Source organism: Podarcis cretensis (assembly GCF_951804945.1).
Source record: "Podarcis cretensis genome assembly, chromosome: 3".
NCBI classification, from domain to species: domain Eukaryota; kingdom Metazoa; phylum Chordata; class Lepidosauria; order Squamata; family Lacertidae; genus Podarcis; species Podarcis cretensis.
In genome coordinates, this window is record NC_137172.1 from 15720584 (window position 1) to 15745911 (window position 25328).

General features: G+C 46.8%; 1 protein-coding gene across 3 annotated transcripts in view; it reads left to right on the plus strand.

The window, feature by feature from the left end:
- The window catches only part of FSHR (follicle stimulating hormone receptor), a gene marked incomplete at its 5' end in the record, with an annotated part of 87914 nt that overhangs the window by 14935 nt on the left and 47651 nt on the right, over positions 1-25328 (plus strand). For all 3 annotated transcript variants that reach the window (XR_013836569.1, XM_079968633.1, XM_079968634.1), the window contains one exon: positions 20484-20555. Coding sequence is in view for 2 of the 3 variants with exons in the window: in XM_079968633.1 (XP_079824759.1) it covers positions 20484-20555 (72 nt within the window). The remainder of the gene's footprint in view (positions 1-20483; positions 20556-25328) is intronic.

The window sequence follows — 25328 nt, forward strand, 5'->3', positions numbered from 1 at the left end:
GTGGTTCACAGAATAAAATCAATTCACAGAATAAAAACATTATATGGCTTAGGGCCCTCATATTTACGGGACCGCCTCTCCTGGTATGCCCCGCAGAGGACCTTAAGGCCCATGAATAACCATAGTTTAGAGGTCCCAGGCCCTAAGGAAGTCAGATTATCCCCCTCCAGGGCCAGGGCCTTCTCAGTGATGGCTCCGACCTGGTGGGATGCTCTGTCCCATGAGACTAGGGCCCTGCAGGATTTAACATCCTTCTGTCAGGCCTGTGAGACAGAGCTATTCTACCTGTTTTTCAGTCTGAATTTAGCCTGATCTTTTATTCCCCTTCCTTCCCTCCCCTTTTCCTTTTTATGAAGATTACCCGCTCTGGGATACCACAGCTAATTCTCCCCTGGTCTCCATGCTGGCTCAAATAGGACTAATTTAGCCAGCTAGCCCTGGTGATCATCTAATGTTTATTGGATGGATCCCCCCCAAAAAAATTGATTTTTGAATTTTGAATTTATTGTTATTCATGTTTTATATTGTATTTTATGCTGTTTTTTGTTGCATCAATTAAGTGTACTAAATTTGTTGTTAGCCACCCTGAGCCCGGGCGGGGTATAAATAAAAATTTATTATTATTATTATTATAGACAAATAGGAGTCATCCATGGAGGCTGATTGTGCTTGCAGGTTTCCCATAGGCATCTGCTTAGCCACTACAAGAACACAAAGTTGGACTAGATTGTCCTTTGCTCTGATCCAAGATGTCTCTTCTTGGCTTCTTACGCCACCAATGCAGTTATCCAAAATTGATTTCCTCTCCCCCCCAAAGAAATAAAAATAAAAATATCTCTTTTCTAATTTTACCTGAAGCACCTGCAACTTCTCGTTTTTCTACTTTCTGTCTCTGTGTTTACTTTTCTCCCATTAGATTGTGCCAAATACTTATAGGAAAAGCATTTCACAGTTGTGTTAGAGTCAGTAAATTTAAAGACAGCTGAGATAGTGCTTTTTTCCCTTTTTTTATTTTTATTTTTTTTTTGCATTTCCGCATTTCAATTACAGATAAATGTTAGATCAGTTATAGTCCCCCGGGGGCTACTCGTAGCACACTAATTTGAAACTTGTAACGGTGAACGGTGGAGATGTGTCTGCATTGGTTCTGCAACTGATTCTCTCGCCCCCTTGCTGGCAAACTCCGTTTGTGTGTTTGCATGTGCTGATATATTTCTTCTAGAGTACAGTCCTGCAAGGAAAGGGGGAGCTGGAATTACATGATTTTTTTTGCAGTGGGGGGTTGCATTTGAAGGGCATGTAAGTTCTGTTGCACAAACAGAAATCCTTGCGCACACAAATAAGTGCTGAGTGTATAGAATCATAGAATTGTACAATTGTAGAGTTGGAAAGGAAGAAGAAGAGGAGGAGGAGGAGGAGTTTGGATTTGATATCCCGCTTTATCACTACCCTAAGGAGTTTCAAACAGCTAACAATCTCCTTTTCCCTTCCTCCCCCACAACAAACACTCTGTGAGGTGAGTGAGGCTGAGAGACTTCAAAGAAGTGTGACTGGCCCAAGGTCGCCCAGCAGCTGCATGTGGAGGAGCGGGGAAGTGAACCCGGTTCACGAGATTACGAGTCCACCATCCCTGGTGGTCAGGGGGCTTGAACCACCAACCTTCTGATTAGCAGCCAGATGCACTGACCCAATGCACTACAGTGCTCTGATTCTTCTTCCTTGTGGGCTTATTGTAATGCAAACCAGCAAGCAAGGAACTTCGGGTTGGTAGAGCAGATCAGCAGAGAGAAGGTCCTGCCTAACCTCTTCCTTTCTTCCCTTTTGTCTGCTCAGAAATCTCTCCCTCATCCGCAGACCACTGTTTTCCTATATCTCCCCCCCCCAGCAGAAAAATAGCATACCCGCTTGGCAGCCCCCCACCCCCCACTCAAATGCCAAGCTTCCCCCTTATGCAATGTTAAGCTTTAAAGATCACCAGCGGAAACATAACAATTGCAAAACCACAGATAATGATGTATAGTTTGCCCCCTGTTAATTATAGGAGGTTGTCAAATTTGGAATTAGATCTATTTTCTTTCTTTGTAAAAGGTCATGAATTCTTGGTGCTGGGGGAGGGCAGGGGGTGGGGAAACAGAGGCAGAACCTACTACTGACTCTTAATCTCTGGGAACATGGGTTCGAGTTACATATTGGGCAAGAAGATTCCTGCATTGTGGGGCGTCCAACTCTACAGTTCTGTGATTCTGTAAAGCACTATCATGTCAATAACAGGTGACAGACAAACCAGTAGTAAAGGGGGTGGGACCACAGTCTAGAGTGGCAAAAGAGAAGGAAATCAAGAAAGGACTTCAGGTTTTTTCAGCATAGGAAGTCAGATGAAAAATGTCTAAAGTTCAACTCCAGGCACCTTCGATTAAAATATTCAGGTAGTATTTTAATTGGGAGATGGGGAGAAAAATCTCTCTCTGCAAGAGAACCCTGGAGACAATATTTGCCGTGATGGACCCGTAACCTGACTCAGTATATAGCAGCTTCCTTATGGAATTAGGGCAGCTCCAGGAGAGATTCAAGTGCATACAGTGGTACCTCTGGTTAAGTACTTAATTCATTCTGGAGGTCCGTTCTTAACCTGAAACTGTTCTTACCCTGAAGCACCACTTTAGCTAATGGGGCCTCCCACTGCTGCCGCACCGCCGCCGCGTGATTTCTGTTCTCATCCTGAAGCAAAGCTCTTAACCCAAGGTACTATTTCTGGGTTAGCGGAGTCTGTAACCTGAAGCGTCTGTAACCTGAAGCATATGTAATCCAAGGTACCAACTGTACTGGGGAACTTAGGTGGTGCGATTTAAAGTGGATTTAAGCACTTTGCAAGCCTTGTGCTGCAAATCTGATTTAGAAAAAGAAACAGAGGTTTTGCAGTTAGGAAAGTGATGTGGAAAGTGAGGTTAGTGACCTGGAAATGCATTGAAAAGGGTCGTATGAGCAAGTGATTAATGGGAGGACACCCTTTGACACCAGATGGTGCTGTGGAGTCCCATCTTTTGCCAACAGGATTTCCCTAGATGAGGTTTGCAATGAATTTAACTGAATTGCTTCAGCCCCTGTTAGCAGATCAGGACAAATGCTCATTGTCATACAGGCTCCCCACAAACAAATCAGAATGAATGCTCCACCAAGATCAGAGACGATCTAAACTCTGCATGAGCTTTGCACAAGAAAACCAGGAATGAATGCTTGGTAAACAGGTCATCTTGCCAGTGTTTGGAGAGGCACATGGAGAATGTGCTTCTCCAAGAAAGAAAGCTGAACGGGGGCTCTGAGATGGGAGTGTGAAATGCCTCCAAGGAAACTCTCTTGCAGGTGCTGGAAGAATCCTGTTTTTCCGATGATAACCACCGGCTGCTGCATTCCTTCGCCCTGGAGGACATCAGGCAGCTGGGTCTCTCACCAAAGCCCAAGGCTGTTATTCCGCAGGCTGTAGATGGAGGGGAGGAGAACACTCAAAACCTTGAACAAAAAGAGTGTAAGCACACTTCTGAAATCCATCTCATCCTAATGAGGTTTTGGAAAACCAGATTACTTGGCCTTGTTTCCAATGGGGAAATGATGCCTTAGCAATTTTCCATTTGCTTGTTTGTTTATGCAGTGGGGAGAGAGAAATCTGAACTTTAAGCAAAACGCTGTGCGTGTTCAGTGTGTCATATATTTGAGAATTCCTTCATCTAATTCATAGATCTCCCCTCTTTTACATATATGTGAGTGGGTACATACACATCAATAAAACACTGTACTCAGAGTAGATCTACTGAAATTAGTGATCATGGCTAAGTTAGGTCCATCAATTTCAGTGGGACTACTCTCCGTAATACTCTGTTGAATACCACCCTATGAGATCTTCCAAAAATCACCAAAGAAGACTAAAGTACTTGAATATTCAGCTTCCCTGGATGTCCACAACATCTAGGGAGGAAAACTCTATCCACTTTCTCTATGCCATGTATGATTTTATAAACCTCTGTCATGTTACCTCTCCCTTGCCTTTTCTCTAAACCAGTGTTTCCCAAACTTGGGTCTCCAGCTGTTTTTGGACTACAACTCCCACCATCTCTAGCTAGCAGGACCAGTGGTCAGGGATGATGGGAATTGTAGTCCAAAAACAGCTGGAGATCCAAGTTTGGGAAACTTTGCCTAAACTAAAAAGTCCCAGATGCTGCAACCTTTCCTAATAGTACTTTAGTCTTCTTTGGTGATCGCTTGTAGCCAAGTAAGATTGTCTTCCATAAGCACAGTTTTAACAGTGAGTTTGTAAGTGACTGTGGAGGTCAATTCTGGATCCACACGTCCTCCCGCATACCGTATTTTTTGCACCATAACACTCACTTTTTTCCTCCTAAAAAGTAAGGGGAAATGTCTGTGCGTGTTATGGAGGGAATGCCTATGGGTGGCATGCCTACGGATTTTCCTCCTCTAAAAACTACGTGTGTGTTATGGTCGGGTACGTGTTATAGAGCGAAAAATACGGTAGGTTTCTGGGCGAGAGTTGATCATGGTGAGGGCTTGCCAAATGTGCCTTCCTCTTAGCGCATTTCTCCCTTTCATCCTGAGTTTGAGCGTCTTCAAAGCCCATGACACTTTTGATGAAGGCTGTTCTCCAATTGGAGCACTTGCAGGCCAGTGTTTCCCAGTTGTCGGTGTTTATACTACATTTTTTAAGATTTGCCTTGAGAGAGTCTTTAAACCTCTTTTGTTGATCACCAGCATTACGCTTCCCATTTTTAAGTTCAGAATAGAGTAGTTGCTTTGGAAGATGATTATCAGGCATGGGCACAACATGACCAGTCCAACGAAGTTGATGTTGAAGAATCATTGCTTCGACACTGGTGATCTTTGTTTCTTCCAGTACATGGCATTAGTTCACCTGTCTTCCCAAGTGATGTGTAAAAAATTTCAGAGACACCGTTGATGGAATCTTTCGAGATGTTGGAGATGGCGTTTATAAGTGGTCCACGTTTCACAAGCATACAGTAAGGTTGGTAGTACAATATCTTTGGTTTCCCTGTGAATGTCCCAGTGTGGGGTGGACTTTATCAAGTACTTTAGTAAGGAAGCAAGTAGCAATGGGAGGGGAAGCAAGTAGCAATGGGAGGGGAAGTCATGCCAGCTACAGAAAGTTACTCAAAGTCTTCTAAACAGGGGGAAATGGCCACATGTTGGGGATAAATGGGGTCTTATCAGCAATTAATCTCACAGAACAGTTAGCTGCAGCTGGACTGCTGCTTGCAAATTGTGTATGGTCCTATCTGTTCTACGGACTTAGACCAATTTTACTCTAACTGAAGAATTTTGGTGACTGTAGTTTGGCGAGGGTGCTGAGAATTCTGCTTCCTAACCACCCTCCACGAACTACAATTCTCAGAGTTCACAGGGATGAGGGAATGGTTGTTAAAAGTGATTTGTGTCTGCAGCCTTGCCAAGCCCTAAGTAACAGTGGGGTGTGATAAACAAGGTTTTGGGAAGCATAATGACCTTTCAGAAAACAGACTTTTAGAAACCCACGCTTGTTCTCTTCCCTCCAGAAGGTATCGTTTTGCTCTTGAAATAGCTGGAGATGAAATGACCTTCCCCAGTTATATTTATTGTACCTAGCGTTTGGCGGAGGTAATTCCAGCAACAAAACACATGCTGCTGTCAAGCTGTATAAACTGAAACCAAGCTAAAAGCACTGAATTGCCGCACACAGCCTATAGTCCTGCGGTTCAAAGACTGCAAATTAATTGCATTCAAGGTCCGCCGCAATCTCTAGATACAAAAGCAGGCAGTTCATTCGCTCAAGCAAGCAAGCAAGCAAGCAAGCAATGCCAGCGTTTGATGGAGAATCAAAGGGAACATATTAACGTCTGAGTTGCTCCCTGTGTCGTGGTCACAGCAGGAGCAGACAGCATGGGAGGGCACCACCACTGACCTGACCACCAGTTGGTTGGTCACACCATCAGTTCATAGAGTTGGGTAGGACCACAAGGATCCTGTGGTCCAATGCCCTGCAATAGAGGAATCATTTGCCCAATGTGGGGCACAAACCCAGAACCCTGAGATTAAGAGTCTGAGCTATTCTCTCCTGCTACTTACCAGGAGTGGAAGGTGATGGTGAGGTTCGCATGGTTCAGAAACACAGGCAAGAGCCCTGGATTGGCCCCACTGTTTCATTTGCACCCAGCGGACCTAGTCCCTCCACATCTACCTCCCAGGAATCAACAACAACGCAACTGGCCAGAGGTCAAGTGAGTGGCAGATTCCCACCATGTTGTCCACTACTGATAGTAATAGTGCCACTGTATTCTGCTCTGGTCAGACCTCACCTGGAGTACTGTGTCCAGTTCTGGGCACCACAGTTCAAGAAGGACACTGACAAACTGGAACGTGTCCAGAGGAGGGCAACCAAAATGGTCAAAGGCCTGGAAACGATGCCTTATGAGGAACGGCTAAGGGAGCTGGGCATGTTTAGCCTGGAGAAGAGGAGGTTAAGGGGTGATATGATAGCCATGTTCAAATATATAAAAGGATGTCACATAGAGGAGGGAGAAAGGTTGTTTTCTGCTGCTCCAGAGAAGCGGACACGGAGCAATGGTTCCAAACTACAAGAAAGAAGATTCCACCTAAACATTAGGAAGAACTTCCTGACAGTAAGAGCTGTTCGACAGTGGAATTTGCTGCCAAAGAGTGTGGTAGAGTCTCCTTCTTTGGAGGTCTTTAAGCAGAGGCTTGACAACCATATGTCAGGAGTGCTCTGATGGTGTTTCCTGCTTGGCAGAGGGTTGGACTCGATGGCCCTTGTGGTCTCTTCCAACTCTATGATTCTATGATTCACAGTGAACTAACTGGCCTCCATGAGCACACGAGCCGTCTCATACTGAGTCAGACCACTGAGAGTCATGTGGCGTAATGGTTAGAGTGTCAAACTAGGGCCCGAGAGACCAGGGTTCAAATCCCCACTCAAGCGTGAAGTTGAACGTTTAATCCAACTGCATCTTAAATTCAGATGCAAAAAAACCCCAAAAACCAACCCTTCCAAAAATTCTCTGCCCTATTTTTACAGGAGGAGATGAGGTCAAGCTCTTAAACAATATTAAAATTGTATTAAACAATAATAAAACAGGATCTGCAGCTGCATTCACTTTTCACATGTAAGGAAGGGTTTTTTTGGAGGGAGAAGTATTTCATCAAATATTCTTCAGGGGGGGGGTTGAAATTATTCAACAGACTGAAGGGAGCTCAAAAAAGATATTAAAAGGGGGAGGTCAGAAAAGTATTTTCTGAGAAATTTCTCCCCAGCCCCTAGTTTTAATTCCACGTGTGTCATTATTTGCTATATCAGAAAAAATTTCCAGACTTTTCTGCTCCCATTTCCATCGTGGTTTCCTGACCACCCTTCATGAATCTCTGGCTGGAAGATCTACTACAACCTTTGCATACCTGGCGCTGTCCAAATCTTTTAGACCAAGGGAGTTGTAAGTCCAAAACAAATGGAAGGGTCCCAGGTCGGGGGAAGGCTGGTTTCCTGGGTCACTTCAGATTTTAAACTCTGATCGTAATGGATTCTTCTTCTTCCTTAAACATACAGCATTTTTTGGAAGGCGAGAAACCAAACTGTGTGCAGAATTACAACATTCTACATTCATTCTTCAGTTTCTTGTTTTATTAAAAGTCAAAGTTATTTTATAATCCAGATTTCTGCACTGCTGTGAACATTTTGAGATTCAGCAGAGGGAGGGAGAGGCCAAAAGTGGCAATGGTTTCAAACACTTGCAATACTTTCCTGTGTGTAATGTTTCTCTAGCTCTTCCCTTGAAGCAGCCCAGATAAGCTACTAGTCCACAGCCGATCTCCTTTTCTGTTATTTATTATTTGGATAGTTTTTCCTCACATTCAATAATCATTAAGTGTCACTGCTGAGGAAATCAGCTGCTCCTCGCTGAAAAGAAAATAACTTTTATGCCCGGTTTGAATCACAAACAGTACTTTGTGTATTGGGTTGAAGGTTGTTGGGTTGTTTTTTTCTTGCTGTGATTCTGCCGGGCTTGCATTTCTACCAAGGCGGAGTGAGCTGTATTTCGGTTGGTAAGGACATTAGCGTGCCACAGAACATTATGAAGCATATTGCAAAATGGATGGAGAGCAGAGAAACAACTTCTGGAGTTGGAGAGATTTAATTGACTGTCAAAGGTTCAGTGTTGCGTTCTTGAAATTCGTTTGTGGGTGGAGGGAAGAAAAACCCCGGTAGAAATAAAGAAGATCTGTTGAACAGAAAACGAAGGCTGTTGTCCCTCTCACCTTTTTTTGATTATCTATACATCATCCTCAACACTGATAAGGACCCTCATGTATTGTATACAATGTAAGCCTAACAATGGGCTGCCAGAGAACTCCTTGCGCACCATGAGAAAAACATTTATTAAATACGGAATGGGTTCTGAGAGTCCAGAGAACTCCATCAGAATGGAGGCTTCCTGTTGTAATTCTGCATGATTCGTTGCTCTGATCTTGCCTCTCATTCTGCCCCATCTCTGCATAAGATGTCATGGTGGCATTCGGTTATTCCCAGTGTAAAGAGACATGGCAATATTCGGGGCAGGAAGATAATGGTCCTGCAATGAGGGGGACGTGGGTTGGTCCCTTCATCGTAGACAGGCCATTAGCCAGTGTGGTGTGGTGGTTAAGAGCAGTAGTCTAGTAATCTGGGGAACCGGGTTCGCGTCCCCGCTCCCCCACATGCAGCTGCTGGGTGACCTTGGGCTAGTCACACTTCTCTGAAGTCTCTCAGCCCCACTCACCTCACAGAGTGTTTGTTGTGGGGGAGGAAGGGAAAGGAGAATATTAGCCGCTTTGAGACTCCTTAAAGGGAGTGAAAGGCGGGATATCAAATCCAAACTCCAAACTACTACTCTTCTTCTCCTCCTCCTTCTTCTTCTTCTTCTTCTTCTTCTTCTTCTTCTTCTTCTTCTTCTTCTTCTTCTTCTTCTTCTGTCAACCCTGGGACTCTGCAGGAGTAGCAGACCTATTTGGAAGGTCTGAACCTGCAGTAAGAACTGTTCGGCAGTGGAACGGACTCCCACAAGACATGGTGGGCTCTCCATCCTTGGAGAATTTTAGGCAGAGGTTGGACGGCCATATGCCATAATAATAATAATAATAATAATAATAATAATAATAATTTATTATTTATACCCCGCCCATCTGGCTGGGCCTCCCCAGCCACTCTGGGCGGCTTCCAAAAAAATATTAAAATACTATGATACATCAAACATTAAAAGCATCCCTGAACAGGGCTGCCTTCAGATGTCTTCTAAAAGTCTGGTAGTTGTTGTTCTCTTTGACATCTGGTGGGAGGGCATTCCACAGGGAGGGCGCCACTACCGAGAAGGCCCTCTGCCTGGTTCCCTGTAACTTGGCTTCTCGCAGTGAGGGAACCGCCAGAAGGCCCTTGGTGCTGGACCTCAGTGTCCGGGTAGAACGATGGGGGTGGAGACGCTCCTTCAGGTATACTGGACCGAGGCCGTTTAGGGCTTTAAAGGTCAGCACCAACACTTTGAATTGTGCTCGGAAACGTACTGGGAGCCAATGTAGGTCTTTCAAGACCGGTGTTATATGGTCTCGGTGGCCGCTCCCTGTCACCAGTCTGGCTGCTGCGTTCTGGATTAGTTGTAGTTTCCGGGTCACCTTCAAAGGTAGCCCCACGTAGAGTGCATTGCAGTAATCCAAGCGGGAGATAACCAGAGCATGCACCACTCTGGCGAGGCAGTCCACAGGCAGATAGGGTCTCAGCCTGCGTACCAGATGGAGCTGGTACACAGCTGCCCTGGACACGGATTTAACCTGTGCCTCCATGGACAGCTGTGAGTCCAAAATGACTCCCAGGCTGCGCACCTGGTCCTTCAGGGGCACAGTTACCCCATTCAGGACCAGGGAGTCCTTCACACCTGCCCGCCTCCTGTCCCCCAGAAACAGTACTTCTGTCTTGTCAGGATTCAATCTCAATCTGTTAGCCACCATCCATCCTCCAACCGCCTCCAGACACTCACACAGGACCTTCACCGCCTTCACTGGTTCTGATTTGAAAGAGAGGTAGAGCTGGATGCTTTAGCTGAGATTCCTGCATTACAGGGGGTTGGACTAGATGACCCTTGGGTCCCTTCCATCTCTAAGATTTTGTGATTCTATGAAACTTTAACTTCCGCAATAAACGTTTCATTTTCTTAAAGGAAATTTTTAAAAAACAAACTGCAATGCACGAGTTAAATTTAGATCGGTGGTGCTTGAAAAAAGATTCTCTCTGGCTTTATTTTAACTGCCTGCATCTGTGGCCTTGAACACAGAATAACTCAAGTGGAGTGGTTCTGTGCAGCAAGTGATAAAAGAGACAGTGAATTCTTTGTCCAGACTTTTTTCCCTGAGTATCAGTGTTGAGACTGGGAGCACTATGTTTTGGAGACTAACCCATGCTGCTGAAGGGCATGTTGCAAAGTGTTTTGTGTTGTTGCAGATTTTTCCAGAAGTGCCCATGCATCTGCCTTTATTTCTGTGCCTGCCCTGCGCCTCATGCTCGGATTAACTAATTGGCAAAAATGCCCATCATTGTCACGGGCAGGAGATTTGTGGAAGGAGATCCTGTATATTTCGGCGACTATTTCTACGCCTCTTTGACTGCCCCACCCACAGAGATGCCTTGCACCACCTTTACGGCAGCCTCCACCCATATCGGGAGGGGAAGGTAGATCTTTGCACTCGCTGCAAGAATCCTCGAGTCATTCGCTTTACTTTTTCTCTGTGGAATGAAACAGAAATTATTCTCTTATTGGAGAGAAAGCAAAGAGGGTGCAGTTTCTTTGCGGATCTGCTGGGGAAAGCCCTACACCCAAATTATGCATGGTGTGGGGGAACGAGGGCTGAGAAAAAGAATTTCCCTCTCTCATTATGCTAGAACAGGGGTTGACAACGTTTACCTTGCCTGGGCTGGTTCACTCCAGCAGAGATGAATCCAGATTGCACCCGCGATTTCCAGTGTCTGTGTCTGCGCAGACACAATTTCCAGCTTCTGTGTCTGCACAGACGTGATTTCCAGCACCACAGAAGCAAGTACCTGCGCCGTGCTGTGCCGGTTTAGCACAGCGCGCAGGGACTCGCTGAGTAGGTGGCTTGGTTTGGGGGCAGCTTGTGGGCCAGTTCAATGACCCCCATGGGGTGCTTGTGGCCCATGGGCCTTAGGTTGCCTACCCCTGTGCTAGAACTTCATTACACAGCACACAAACTATGGGACTCACTGTCACAAGAGGTAGTGATGGGCCCCCAACTTGGATGGCTTTAAATAAGGATTGGACAAATTCATGATTAAGGCTAAAGTGGGTGAAAAAGTGGGTTGAGTAAGTTGTATTGCAAGGCCTGTGGTTGGATGAGAGATGGTGATGTACTGGGGTGGCAGAAGGCAATTGAGCAGAGGATGAGCAGCTAAAATGACACATATTTTACTTAAATAATGTGTGTCCTAATTGAAATGCTCTTGCAGACTCTTTGAATTCTGTCCTGTAATGCACTGCTGAATCAAGTCTGACTGATTAAGAATTCAATGCGAGCATCTGTACTTGATCACCCTCCAAGGGGTATTTGCCCCATACTGTATGTTGAAAAGGTAAAGGTAAAGGACCCCTGGATGGTTAGTTCCAGTCAAAGGCGACTATGGGGTTGTGGCGCTCATCTCGCTTTCAGGCCAAGAGAGTCAGCGTTTGTCCACAGACAGCTTTCCGGGTCATGTGGCTAGCATGACTAAACTGCTTCTGGCGCAATGGGACACCGAGACGGAAACCAGAGTGCACGGAAACGCTGTTTGCGTTCCCGCCACAGCAGTACCTATTTATCTACTTGCACTGGCCTGCTTTTGAACTGCTGGGTTGGTAGAAGTTGGGACAGAGCAATGGGAGTTCACTCCATCGTGGGGATTCGAACTGCTTACCTTCCAATTGGCGAGCCCAAGAGGCTCGGTAGTTTAGACCAGTGTTTCCCAACCGGTGTTCCGCGGCACACTAGTGTGCCGCGAGACGTTGCCTGGTGTGCCGTGGGAGGGAGGCGGGCGAGTCGGGTGGCGAGAGTCCTTAGGCGCCCTGCAGAAAGGCGTCCTCTTTGTGGGTGGGTTCTCCCCCCTCCCTTAGCGCATCGTATTTAGTTGGGGATTCTGGAGAGGGGGGCGGGGGCGCGCTGGCCCCGAGCGGAACAGACGCGCCGTCGTCCCCACCTCCCTCTCCTCAGTAGCTCCGAGCCGACTGACTGAGGGTGGGACGCGGCCAGCGGCGTCCTCTCTCTCTCTCTCTCTCTCTCCGCCTCCCAGCACCGCTTTTCCCGAGGCGGGCACGCGCCTAAGGCTGAATGGGAGCAGCCTGGAGGCTTGGCGGCCTCTCAGCGGCTCCTGACGGGCGTCCCCGAGGCGGGAGGTGCTGAGCAGGGGCTCTGCGAGAGGGCGCGAGGGATGCGTGGTGGTGCCTGCGCGCGCGTGACTTAAGAGGGTGACCTGCTGCCTCTCCTCTCTCTCCCCTCCCTCCCCTCATGGGCACGGAGTCCCCGGCACAGCTTGGCGCTACTACAGCTACAGCTGCTGCTGCTCCTGCTTGGATGAAGACGGCTGCTTCTTCCTAACGCCCAGCCTCTGAGGGACCGCAGTCTCCCGCCCTCTTTTTTTTTTTTTTTTTTTTTTGGCGGGATGCTGAGGTAAAGGATCCCCTCGCACGCGGGCGGGCATCTCTTTGGGCAGGGCGCGTGTGGAGGCTTAAGGTGGGGAGTGTGGAGGGGTTGCCGCTTGCGAGGGGAGGGTTCATATTGTATTGGGCTGCGGTGTGGGCGACATGGCTCTCCAATGGCCAGCCCGCGGAGGAACATTGAGTTGGAGCATTTCGAGGAGAGGGACAAAAGGTGCACTGAATAAAGTATTTTATAATTTTTCATATTTCTGTTTACTTACTATTTCATAATAAAGTAATTATAAAATACTTTCTTTGTGTTTATTTGATTCCTATTAAAGAGAGTTACTTTATATATAGTCAATATAGGCACAGAGTTAATTTTTTAAACATTTTCTAATGGTGGTGTGCCTCGAGATTTTTTTCATGAAACAAGTGTGCCTTTGCCCAAAAAAGGTTGGGAAACACTGGTTTAGACCACAGCACCATCTGCATCCCTTGTATGTTGAAAGTAGCCTGCTGTGTGAAGGTTAACAAATATATTCATTGCTCTGCTCACTGTTGCCTCTGGCCCTGCTCGCCGCTATCATGTGGCCCTGAAAAGTTTGCCCTGAATGGAATGTGGCCCTCAGAATGGAAAAAAAAGGTTTATTTGCTCCTGATTTTATAACACAATCTGTAGTATAAGCTGAGGTTTGAGGAAGAGTTGGATGTGATGAGCCAATCCTTGTCTGGAATCCTTGTTTCCATGCCTGTTTTGTCTCCGCTGCCATTGTAAGATACAGGGAAGCAACTCCAAGATGGTACGAGGCGCACAACTAATCACATTGCAAACAGGCTTCTTTTAGGAAATTAAACTCCTCAGCAAATATCTGCTCCTGACAAAACACACATTGCTTCAGAGGCTTAGGAAAAGATAACATCACACTATTACTTCCAAGATGAAAGCAAAAATGTTCTTCAGAACCCTTTCACAGTTATCGCTTTGGAACGGAGACCGGAGACATGGGATTACAGTTACTGTTTAATTTTTGTATTTTTTAAGAAGAAGGAAGAAAAACACTGCTTTAGTGTGGTGCTTTACATAAGTTATAATGTTTAAAAGAGATGATAAATATCAGGATAAATATCATGACTGGGCGTTTTGGGCAAGCTAAAGGGAATAATTTGACAACGCGTGTTCTTTCTGATTAACTGCATGTAGCTTTCAAATGGCTGAGATAAATGGGTTTGGAGGAGGGCTTTGCAACAACCTAAACAAAAATGTGGCATTATGAGCCATGGATCAGACGTTGCTTGCTAGTACAGCCCAATTTCCTGGATTCTGCAATTACGGAGCAGAATCTCAGTCTCAGGGGAGGTGCATGCAAAACACCTGCAGGGTGGGTGTGTTTGTATGTTGCGTTCGTGAGAGAAAAGACTGAGAGAGTGGATCTGCTCAGGTGCCACTGGGGAAGAAGCACAGGGATTGGGGCGAATCAAAACACAGCTATTCTTTGAAATTCCCACTTCTCTGGATTTTGCAATGCAAGTAATATGTACCAAAATGGCACACAGCAGGGGGAAGGGTGCATAAGAATGCATCAATTTGTGAAAATACCATGTGAAATGCTGTGCGTTAGGGGAAACCGCTTGCAAAAAATGTGCATATTGGGGGGAAATGTGCACTAAAATGGAGATGAATATTCTGTCGTCTTTCATGATCTGAACCATGAAAATTTCAAGGCTTGCTTGTATTAATTCCCCGAGGCAGAAATGTGTACAGATCGCCTAAACCAGAAATATGCATTATCAACTAAAAATCTGACATGTGGCCCCTTTCAGAGAAGCAGCTACAGTGTTACCTCAGATTAAGTACTTAATTCATTCCAGAGGTCCATTATTAACCTGAAACTGTTCTTAACCTGAAGCACCACTTTAGCTAATGGGGCCTCCAGCTGCTGCCGCGGCGCGGGAGCACAATTTCTGTTCTCATCCTGAAGCAAAGTTCTTAACCTGAAGCACTGTTTCTGGGTTAGCGGAGTCTGTAACCTGAAGCGTATGTTACCTGAAGCGTATGTAACCTGAGGTACCACTGTATTCAGAAGGCCAGCTCCTGGAGAGCAAACTCAGAGGTGTGGTCTAGTTGGGAAAGTTACTGGTAGTCTCTGCAAGTTCCCAGGCCTCAACAGCAATGAAGTTTTGTTCCACCCATAACTCAGCTTGTAGCGAATTTCTATGTAAAGAGCAGAGGGAAACTCACCAAGTTAAGCCACTGGGGAGATCTGCTTGGGATCTGTCAGTCCTGTAAGAATGTTAGCAAGTCTCATACACGGGGATGCGCAGAACTGCACCGAGAAAGACATCAGAAATGTGTGTGTTTGCTAGGACTGGGGTGATGGTGTGTTTCAGTCTTCAAATCAGTAAGTTGGATTTTGGTCAGAGAAAATGGTTAAAACAAGATCTTTATTTTCATGTAATGGCCTAGATTAGAGTTCCTGGAACAACAGGAGAGCCTACTTCACAAAGAGGAAGAAAAGCTGCAGAATGCCGTGATAAATATTTATTACCAGTTGATGGACCGGCATGCATTTTGAGCAATGCACTTTTTATTTTATTTTTTTTAAAAAGGATAATAAATAAAAGATAGAGCATCTCTTTACAGCTGTTGCCATAACTCCTCAAGATGCTGAAAGTTACCTGTAACAAGCAGCGCTCTCTCCCTCTCTCTCTTTCACAGTATATTGGAGTTGCACAAGAAAATGAAAGGATTAACCATAATCTTAATGTGTCAAGCAGAGATTCAGCAGCAGGAAATGCAGGTTGCCGGCCAGGAAGTGCAAAGTGTTAGTGAGGAAGGTGCAATTTGCACTGGAGAAACAGCTGGTTGGAGGGATTACTTAACCCTTCTCTTGCTCATAGCTTTTTCTTTCTACAGCCCTCTTCTCCAGCTGCTTTTCTCATCTTGACTGGGGTTCCAGACCTGTTTGCCTTGTCATGGAGGGAGTGGTGGGGGGGTTGAAGGAAGCGGTGCAAGAGGAAGCAGCAGGTAAAGGAGGGGCAGCAGGTTAAACACACCCACCCTTCTTGCAAATATTAATATTGTGCAGCATGAAGTGACTGGATGCATAAGAACTCTTTGAATAATATTTTTATGGGTCTGAGCAATGTTGATTTCTGAAAGGAGTTGGTTCTTACGCATCCAGTCACTTCATGCTGCTCCTTTCGGAAATCGACATTGCTCAGAACCATAAAAATATTATTCAAAGTTTACTCTTCAGAAACATGACAAAACAGATCAAATGATACATCCATAACATCTTAGAGACCAACACGGCTACCTACCTGTAACTAGATTCATAACATCTATGCAATATATTGTGCTGTTTGTCCAGCACAGGCTCAGCATATTAAAAATAAAAGATAACTCCAAAAATCAAAATGATGTCTCTCTCCCCCTTCCCAGAATGAGGGAACCTGTCACAGGGGGTGCCAGGTTGTGCCCCCTCATGCCCTTTTGAAAATCTGTGCCAGGGCCATGGCTACCCTGTCCTTTCTCACACTATGTCCCTGGGTAGTTGAGTGGATTGGTGTGTGTATATATATATATATATATATATATATATATATATATATATATATCATAGAAGTATATGCACTGATCTGATATACATTCCCCCGATCTGACATTTATAGGATATATGACACGCTAGTGCCAGCTGCAGCCATCAGAGATCATTCTCCAGGCTACCATGAGGCCGATTATAGAGAATGTGGCTCAGAGAGTGGAGGCATGAACTGTAATGCGGCAATGTTATGCCATTGCTCGCATCACCAAGTCGAAGATCCAGGTCTACAGCCGGCGCAGATTTAATTTGGTAAGGGCTGGAGAAGAAAGAGAAAAGGGTGATTTTGGAACAACGTTGGAAGGACGGGTTGATTCAAAATTGTTATTACGAAAGAAATCTGTGCTCCGAGGAGATAAAAAGTGGAGATTCATCTCTTGGGCAAGGCTGCTGAGGCAAAAAAAAAAAAAAAAAAAGACAAGAAAAAACCCTCCAGTAATTCAAGAAACAATTAGCTGTCACTTCTCAGGGGTAGCAGACTGTGAAAAGTAGTTAGATGGTGATATAATCTTTGTATTATGACTGGCTTTGGAAGAAAATTCTCATGGCGGGGGAGGTGAATCTAGAGTCAATCCTGCGTGAGGCCATTTTTTATCATGCGGCCATATTTAGTTGGCAGAATCAGCCTACTCAGGCTTCAGTTCAGGTGATGGATAGAGATTGGGAGAGAAATCCAGTCCTGTTGGCTTTTTTGTGTGAACACACCTGTCCTGGCCCTCACTATGATCCCACAAGAACCATGGTCCCTGCCTTTTCCTTTTGAAGGACAGAGTGGGCACAGCAGTTATAATTTTATTTATTTATACATACCAGCGGCGTAGCGTGGGTTGTCAGCACCCGGGGCAAGGCAAGTAATTTGCGCCCCTAACCCCTAACCTGCCGCCGCTGCCAGCTTCTTGCTGCTGCCTGGGCTGGGGTATTCACAGTTCTACAAATCTTTGGTGCTGGCTTGCTCCATTAGTTTAACTTGGGGGGGGGGTGAGAGAGAGATTGCAATTGTGCTATGTGCACCGAGAAGGGGGGGCACGGTTGCAACGCAGTGGGGGGGAGAGAAGAAGAGAAACTAGCAGGAGAACCTTGATTTCCAGCTGCAGCTCTGTGGGGAAGGAGGGCGCAGACTGGGCTCCTTCCTCGCCACAAGATCCTGGCTGCGGGGCGCAATTCGGGAGGCTCGGCTGGCCGGGCCCAGGCCCCGCGGGGCTCCTCCGCGCTCCCCTCCCCCGGCCGGGCGGCGCCTGCAAAGGCTGCGGTTTCCGCTGCGCCTCCGTCTCTCTTTCCACTGGTAGCGAGAGCGGGGGGGGAGGAGGAGGCCACCCGGGAGCCGGAACCGGGCGCCAAATAAGGAGAGCGGGGCGGGCCTGGATCCTGGCCTTGTTTGGCGCTTCCCCTCGGCCGGCGGCCCAGCCAAGCCCGTGGCGAGGCGATGCCCGTGCAGGGGGGCGCCCACCCCTTGGCCCCCGCCCGGCGCTGCCGCCCCAGCACCTGCCCGCTCCTCCCAAGGGGCCTCCTCCTCTCCCTCCCGCCTCTTCGCAGCAGTCCTCGCAGGGGGGACAGGCTCGACTCTCCCCTCCCTCTTGTGCCCCGTCCTGCGCGCGATCCTGGCCAGGCTCCGGCTCCGGACCTCCTTGCTGGCGCCTGCTGCTCCCCCTGGTCGCCCAGCCCGACCCCTCCTCCCAAAGGACCTGAGCCCCGAGGCTCACCGGCGACTCTGGAGGCGGCGAGTGCGCCCCCCCAGATGTTGCGCCCGGTGCGGCCGGCACCCCCTGCACCCCCCACGCTACGCCACTGATACATACGTACATACATACATACATACATACATACATACATACCCTGCCCATCTGGCTGGGTTTCCCCAGTCACTCTGGGTGGCTTCCAACAAAATATTAAAATACAATAGTCCTTCAGATATTAAAAGCTTTCCTAAACAGGGCTGCCTTCAGATGTCTCCTAAAAGCCTGGTAGTTGTTTTTTCCTTTGACATCTGGTGGGAGGGCGTTCCACAGGGCGGGTGACACTACCAAGAAGGCCCTCTGCCTGGTTCCCTGTAACCTCACTTCTCACAGTGAGGGATCCGCCAGAAGGCCCTCAGCACTGGACCTCAGCATCCGGGCAGAACGATGGGGGCGGAGACACTCCTTCAGGTATACTGGACTGAAGCCGTTTGAATTGTGCTCGGAAACGTACTGGGAGCCAATGCAGGTCTCTCAGGATTGGTGTTATAAGGTCTTGGCAGCCGCTCCCAGTCACTAGTCTAGCTGCCGCATTCTAGATTAGTTGTAGTTTCCGGGTCACCTTCAAAGGTAGCCCCATGTAGAGCGCGTTGCAGTAGTCCAAGTGGGAGATAACTAGAGCATGCACCACTCTGGCGAGACAGTCTGTGGGCAGGTAGGGTCTCAGCCTGCATACCAGATGGAGCTGGTAGACGGCTGCCCTGGACACAGTTAGTGGCCACCGTCTCAGTATTGGGCAAGCAAAAGGACACTTCTTTGAGTAGGTTGGGCTTGTGATGTCTGTTTGCACCAGCACTAACATCTCCATGCCCATGTCCTTGCATGTGAAGTTGGAGCAAGGTCAGCGTCCAATTTACCCTCAGTTTGCCTCCTGAAGAGGCTGTTCATTGGTAGGAGGAGATGCTGGAGGTTCCTCCACTGCAAGAGGTGTCTGATCGGGGTGCCCAGTGCCATAGGGGCATAACACTCCCCTGTCAACCTGCTTGGTCCCCCTCCTGGACCCAGGTCTCCATTCTTTCGCTTCTGACCTCCTCCCCAGGCTCAGACACTTATTGGGGTCCTGACTTCACTTCTCTCATCCCACAAGAACACTCTCTGGTGGCATCTACATCCAGCTCCTTGAACTCCAGCAGGATCTAACCATCCCCTCCATGGCACCTTCATGAGACTCAGGGCTCTTCCTGAAACAATATGGGAACTGAAACGCAGCTGTCCTAAAAAGCTACCTTCTAGCAAATCACACCATTGGCCCATCTAGCTCAGCAAGTTCTGCAGTGACTGACAGCCATTCTCCAAGGTTTCAGACAAGGGACCTGTCCTGTGTGCTGGGGACAGGGATGGGGGAATCCATCTATTTCACTTTTTTTCCCAATCTTCAGCTGTCCATCAGTCCTTATGCCCTGGTCTGGAAAGCGAAAGCGGAGAATTAAGTCCTCATGAAAACCCATCAGCATCTTAGTGTGACTTTCTCCTAATATACAGATTTTTGTATACAGTTTTGCCTTTTCGCAAAGCAGTCTTCCTTAATATAATCCATATGGTGTTATTTTCCCCAGTATATAGGCACATCTATGCACACTTTAAATCGTATGAAGTTTTGTACACATTGGTCGACTGGAGAAGCGCTCTGCAAAATTCAAAAAAAAAATGTGAATTTTGATTGGTGGCTGTGTTTCATTCCACATACAGTCATACCTCTTGTTATGTTTCTTTCAGGTTAAATCTTTTCAGGTTGCATCCAATGGCAACATGGAAGGCAACCCAGAAAGGGTTACCTCCGGATTTCGCCACTTGCGCATGTGCAGATGCTCAAAATGACGTCACGTGCATGTGCAGAAGCGGCGAATCGTGACCCGCGCATGCGCAGGCGCGGGTTGCCTTCCGCTCATGTTGCGAACGGGGCTCCGAAATGGATCCCGTTCACAACCAGAGGTACCACTGTACTGTGTATTATTTTGGAGAGTGTGGATTAGGTAAAGTCTCCTTCGAATGCAAATTGAAGAGAATTTGTCTCCCATTCCTGGCCTTCCCTTGTGCTCCTCCAGCATTACATCAGCTACATCACTCTGGGATCATGTTTTGCCAACCATATATTCTGTTAGGGGTGTGTGAGAGAAAAACAGAATAAAATAAGTGAATCACAGACAGAATATATATATTTCAACTAGTATATATATATATATATATATATATATATATATATATATATACTAGTCATCTATTAGAATAAAAGCTCATGCTGAAGTAATTTTTTGGGGAAAGGGGGGGGGGTGAAAGTTGGCATCGAAATGTGTTCCTGTGAAGTTTAACATTGTCTAGGCATGGAATTTTAATTCTCTTTGTCCAAAACGTGAACTGTACTAATTACTTATCAAGCTATGCTTAAAACATAAATATGTTTTGTCCCCCCCCCCTTGTGTTTTCAGGATATTTTTCCTCACCAAAATAAGAATCATACCGAAAGGAGCATTCTTGGGACTCGATGAAGTTGAAAAAATGTATGTACCTCCATATTCACTCATTACATTTGTAGAATGATTTAGAAGGCTATTTTTGGTTTGGGGTTGTTTTTCCCCTCTCTTCCCTAGACCTGCATTGTACTTTAATTAAGCTATCAGCTCACCGCTCCCATAGGAGCCTCCTCTTCATTCACTTAAGGACTGGGGGAGGGCTGAAGGGGAGTTCGCAAAGCCAATCTTCCAAAGTGCCGTTGCCACAATTACATATGCACATCCTTATGAAATAGGTTTTTCAATAGGGAGTTGATTGGTGGGCACTTAAGAAGCAAACGGAATAAGAGATCACAAGAGAAGAGAAGAATTTGTAAGCCAGCTTAAGGGCTGGTTCTCTTCATGTGGGTGGCACTACAGTCTAAACCACTGAACATCTTGGGCTTGCCGATCAGAAGGTCAGCAGTTCAAATCCCCATGAGGGAGTGAGCTCCCGTCACTCTGTCCCAGCTCCTGCCAACCTAGCAGTTCTGGGGCACCCAAAGTAGTTGCACTGGGAGGTTTTAAATAGGGACTCACCGATCCAACTGTCCATTGTGAAGGGTCCAGGGCAGGCGGTGTTAGGATATTTTCATTCCACCTTAAAAAGGGGGCAGGCTGTTGTGTGTCACAAGCCTGCGCACTTCCCGCTCACAGGAAGTTTCTGTTTTGTATATAGCTTTCGTTTTCACTCTGTTGCCTCGACGTGAAGGCAGGCAGTCATGTTTTTCCTTTGTTCTGACCGACGCTGAATAAATCTGTAAAATATGGTCTCCTGGGTGAATCTTTCATTGCGGAGTCTGCTGCAAGAGCGTGCACGAGTCCTGGAATGTAGACAGCTATTTCTGAGGCTCGTGTCGCTAATTGACTAATACTGTTTCCATGGGAAACTGGGAGATGACGTGGAGGCATGATGGCCTTTGTCTCCCTGGCAGTATCCCAAAAGGCAGTGCATAGACTGACAGCTGTCTTAAGCATCTGCTGACGCTGAACCTGCACTCCTTCATTCATTCAGGGGTGATGTGCCCCATTTTGTCCCCCTCATTGCCGCCCCACTGCTGGCACCGTGCCTCTCTCACCTACTTTGCATGGCGGTTACTTAGAACTAATTACTGAGAACTTCAGGAGGTTGAGTGGTCTTGCACCCAGGTTTCCTATAGGCATCTGGTGGCTCTTGTGAGAACAGGATGCTAGACTAGATGGGCCACTGGCCTCATTCTGTGTCCTTGGCAAAGACTGGTACTAGTTCAGTTGTGGATGTTGGGCCATGAGGGTGAACTTGGCTCTGCCCCACCAGCCTGACTTCTTATTTACAACGAGTCTAGGGGAGAGCACTGGCCTGTCAGCTTCTTGCTAAGTCTCCGTGTTTGCCTTTGTAGGAACCCCTCACAGAGGAGGTTGGGGACAAAACTAGGATCAGTTGACTTTAACTGCCACTGGCAATTGGCTGTAATAATACTAATACTAATAATTTATTATTTACACCCCACCCATTGGCCTGGGTTTCCCCAGCCACTCTGGGCTGCTCCCAACAGAATATTAAAAACACAACAAAACATCAAACATTAAAAACTTCCCTAAACAGGGCTGCCTTCAGATGTCTTCTAAAAGTCAGATAGTTGTTTCTTTTCTTGACATCTGATGAGAGGGCGTTCCACAGGGCGGGCGCCACCACCAAGAAGGCCCTCTGCCTGGTTTCCTGTAACCTCACTTCTCACAGTGAGGGAACCACCAGAAGGCCCTCGGAGCTGGACCTCAGTGTCCAGGCTGAAAGATGGGGGTGGAGACGCTTCTCCAGGTATACTGGGCCGAGGCCATTTAGGGCTTTAAAGGTCAGCACCAACACTTTGAATTTTGCCTGGAAACGTACTGGGAGCCAATGTAGGTCTTTCAGGACCGGTGTTATAGGGTCTCAGCGGCCACTCCCAGTCACCAGTCAAGCTGCCGCATTGTATATTGTAGTTTCCGAGTCACATTTAAAGGTAGCTGCACATAGAGCGCATTGCAGTAGTCCAAGTGGGAGATAACCGGAGCATCCACCACTCTGGCGGGACAATCTGCGAGCAGATAGGATCTCAGCCAGTGTATCAGATGAAGCTGGTAAACAGCTGCCCTGGACACAGAATTGACCTGCTCCGCCATGGACAGCTCTGAGTCCAAAATGTAGCTCAGTAATAAAGTACCTGCATCGCATGCAGAACATCTCCAGGTAAGACTAAGAGTGGACAGAGTCTGAAATCCTGGAGAGACACTGCCAGTTAGTGTAGATGGCACTGAACTAGGTGGACCAAAGGCAGCTTACTATGTTCCTGCCATCAGTCTCCACCCTTCCACCCTGCAAGTCATCCTTGTGTGCCAATACTGGCTTGTTCATTTTTGCTGCAGATCCCTTGCCTCCCAGCAGGGCTCATGGAAGCATGAAGATGACTGCTGAGCCCACCTGTAAACTATTTCTATAGTTGTTTGTTACCTGCAGAAACCATATGTCTGCCTTGTATCAAGTGCGAAAAGGGGGATGTTGACGAGGGAGGAAGCTTGTGCAAAACTGACAAACACTATTAGCAAAAGAGCAGCCAGGAGGGGTGGGGGGAGAGAAGAAACACAATGCTAAGCAGGGGAAGTGGCTTTCATTTGAAAATATAGTGATGTGCTGTGGAAACTCTGTGGGGAAACAGTTTAAAGTGTGGCAGCAATGAAAATAGGGGGTTGATGAATATGCAAACGAGACCAATCAGCATCGGCGGCGTCTGCAGATGAGAAGCAGCAATGAAATGTGAAATGGCTCACAAATCAAAAATATAACCCATAAAACATTCATTGGAAATATTCATGATAATGGAGGGGCACAAACTATATAATCAAGTGATTTATTTGCATATAAAAAAGGAGACCCCCCTTGTATCAGATTCTTCCACCTGCCTCCCCCCGCCCTGCAATATCATACACACACACAGAAACCAAGATTAAAGTCAATGGTAGGCTATTTAAAGGAAATGGCTATTAGTAATATGATGCCTCCATGTGGTAAAATGTATTTTTCCTAGAGTATACAAATTAGATACTTCAATACACATGCGGCGCGCTGTGTTAGCACGAAGCTAGCGGGGAAAGAAATTCCCACAATGGATATATTCGCTGCAGAAGTTTAGTGAATTAAAAATTTCATGTCTGTGAGAAGGGAATGGATGACTTCAAACAGGCTCTCGAGGACCCATCTGCAGGGCCTATCGACTGAAGAGAGAGTTTAATGGAAAAACGTCATTGTGCTGAATTTTGTAGGGGGAGAGAAAAACAACTTTTCCACAGAGGGGAAAGCTTTTGCATTGGTAAGAGATTTGAGCCTATCATCCCACAGGGTGTGGATCTGCATAAATGTAACGAGATCTGCACCGGGGTGTTCAGATACGGTTAAAGCTTGTGAATAACTAAGCCACTGCACATTGGTATGCAAGGTGCAGATCGCAGACACTTTCAGACTGTCGCTGTTTAGCATGTGGAATTCAGTCACATTTCAGGTGGTGCAATTAAAGTGGATTTGGCACTCTCGTGCAGTCAAGATGCTCCCCTCTCTCCCACCCCTAGGGGAAAAAAGAACCGGGCTTTTTGCAGTAGGGAAAATGATGGAGAAATGCGAGCTATCTGTTCTAAATTTAGGTGGAAGGAAAATTGCCACGTCTCAGGGCTTGACCTGAAGTTCCAGGCATTTAGACCCTTTCTCAGTGTCTCCAGGGAAGGGGGTGAAACATGAATGGGGAACCGGTTGGTTGCCTTCTCAAATGTTGCTGGAGTCTAATTTCCAACATTCCTGGACCTTCGCCATGCTGCCTGAGACTGATGGGATTTGGGGGTCTAAGAACAGTTTCTCCAGACCAGGGTAAAGGGGCCAAAACCAAGGGGTTGGACTCATTTCTCCTCTTCTTGATCAGAGATTTTGCTGTAAGCTCTGCTTCCATCAGGCACCAGAGGTGCTAGACACAGCCAGCTTTTCCTCTAGCTAGATGCCCAGACCTTGAACCTAGGATCTCCTTGAGGGAGAGCACCCATCCAGCAAACCTGAGAAATCTGTCACTTTTGCAGAGCCTTCAGGCCCTGATATTTGTGCTGCAAAATTAGTGGCTTCCATAACAGTTGACTGGGCTCCTAGGTGCCATTTCTATTTGGCTATCTTTCACCAACCCAATACAGAAGGACGTTGCTTGTAATTCGTAGTTGCTCAATAGCCAGTCTCTTGGAGGCAGAAAGATGATCTCATGGCAGGTGCACAGCTATGCGCTTAGTTAAGGGAAGTGGAATCCATGGTTCTCCAGCTGTTCCTTGGACTATCAGCTCCCTTCAGCATCAGGCACCATGGCCAATGGTTAGGGATGATAGGGTTTGTACTCCAACATCTGGAGGGCCACTGGTTCCCCCTCTCTGTCTTTGTCTAGTAGGGCTAGCACTCCAACTGTTCTGGGATAGGCCAGTCAGGTCTGTGTCCTCCAATCACATTATCACTGGCTGCAAGCAGGAATGCTAGAGGATTCCGTCGCACATGGAAACAGGAGCAGAAATTGCTGCAATTCTCATGCACATCCAAGGTCAGGAGTGGAAAGCACACAAATGAATAGGAGTGGTGTTCACTATCATAGGTATTTTAGTATGCACACATCATGTAAATAGATATGTTGTTTCCCACAATGTTTTTGGCATTTTCCATCCGTTGTGCTGAAATTAATTATGTAATGAATTGCATAATAAATTCAATTTGCCTTGGCCATAGCAGATAGCAAAACGAATGGTGTA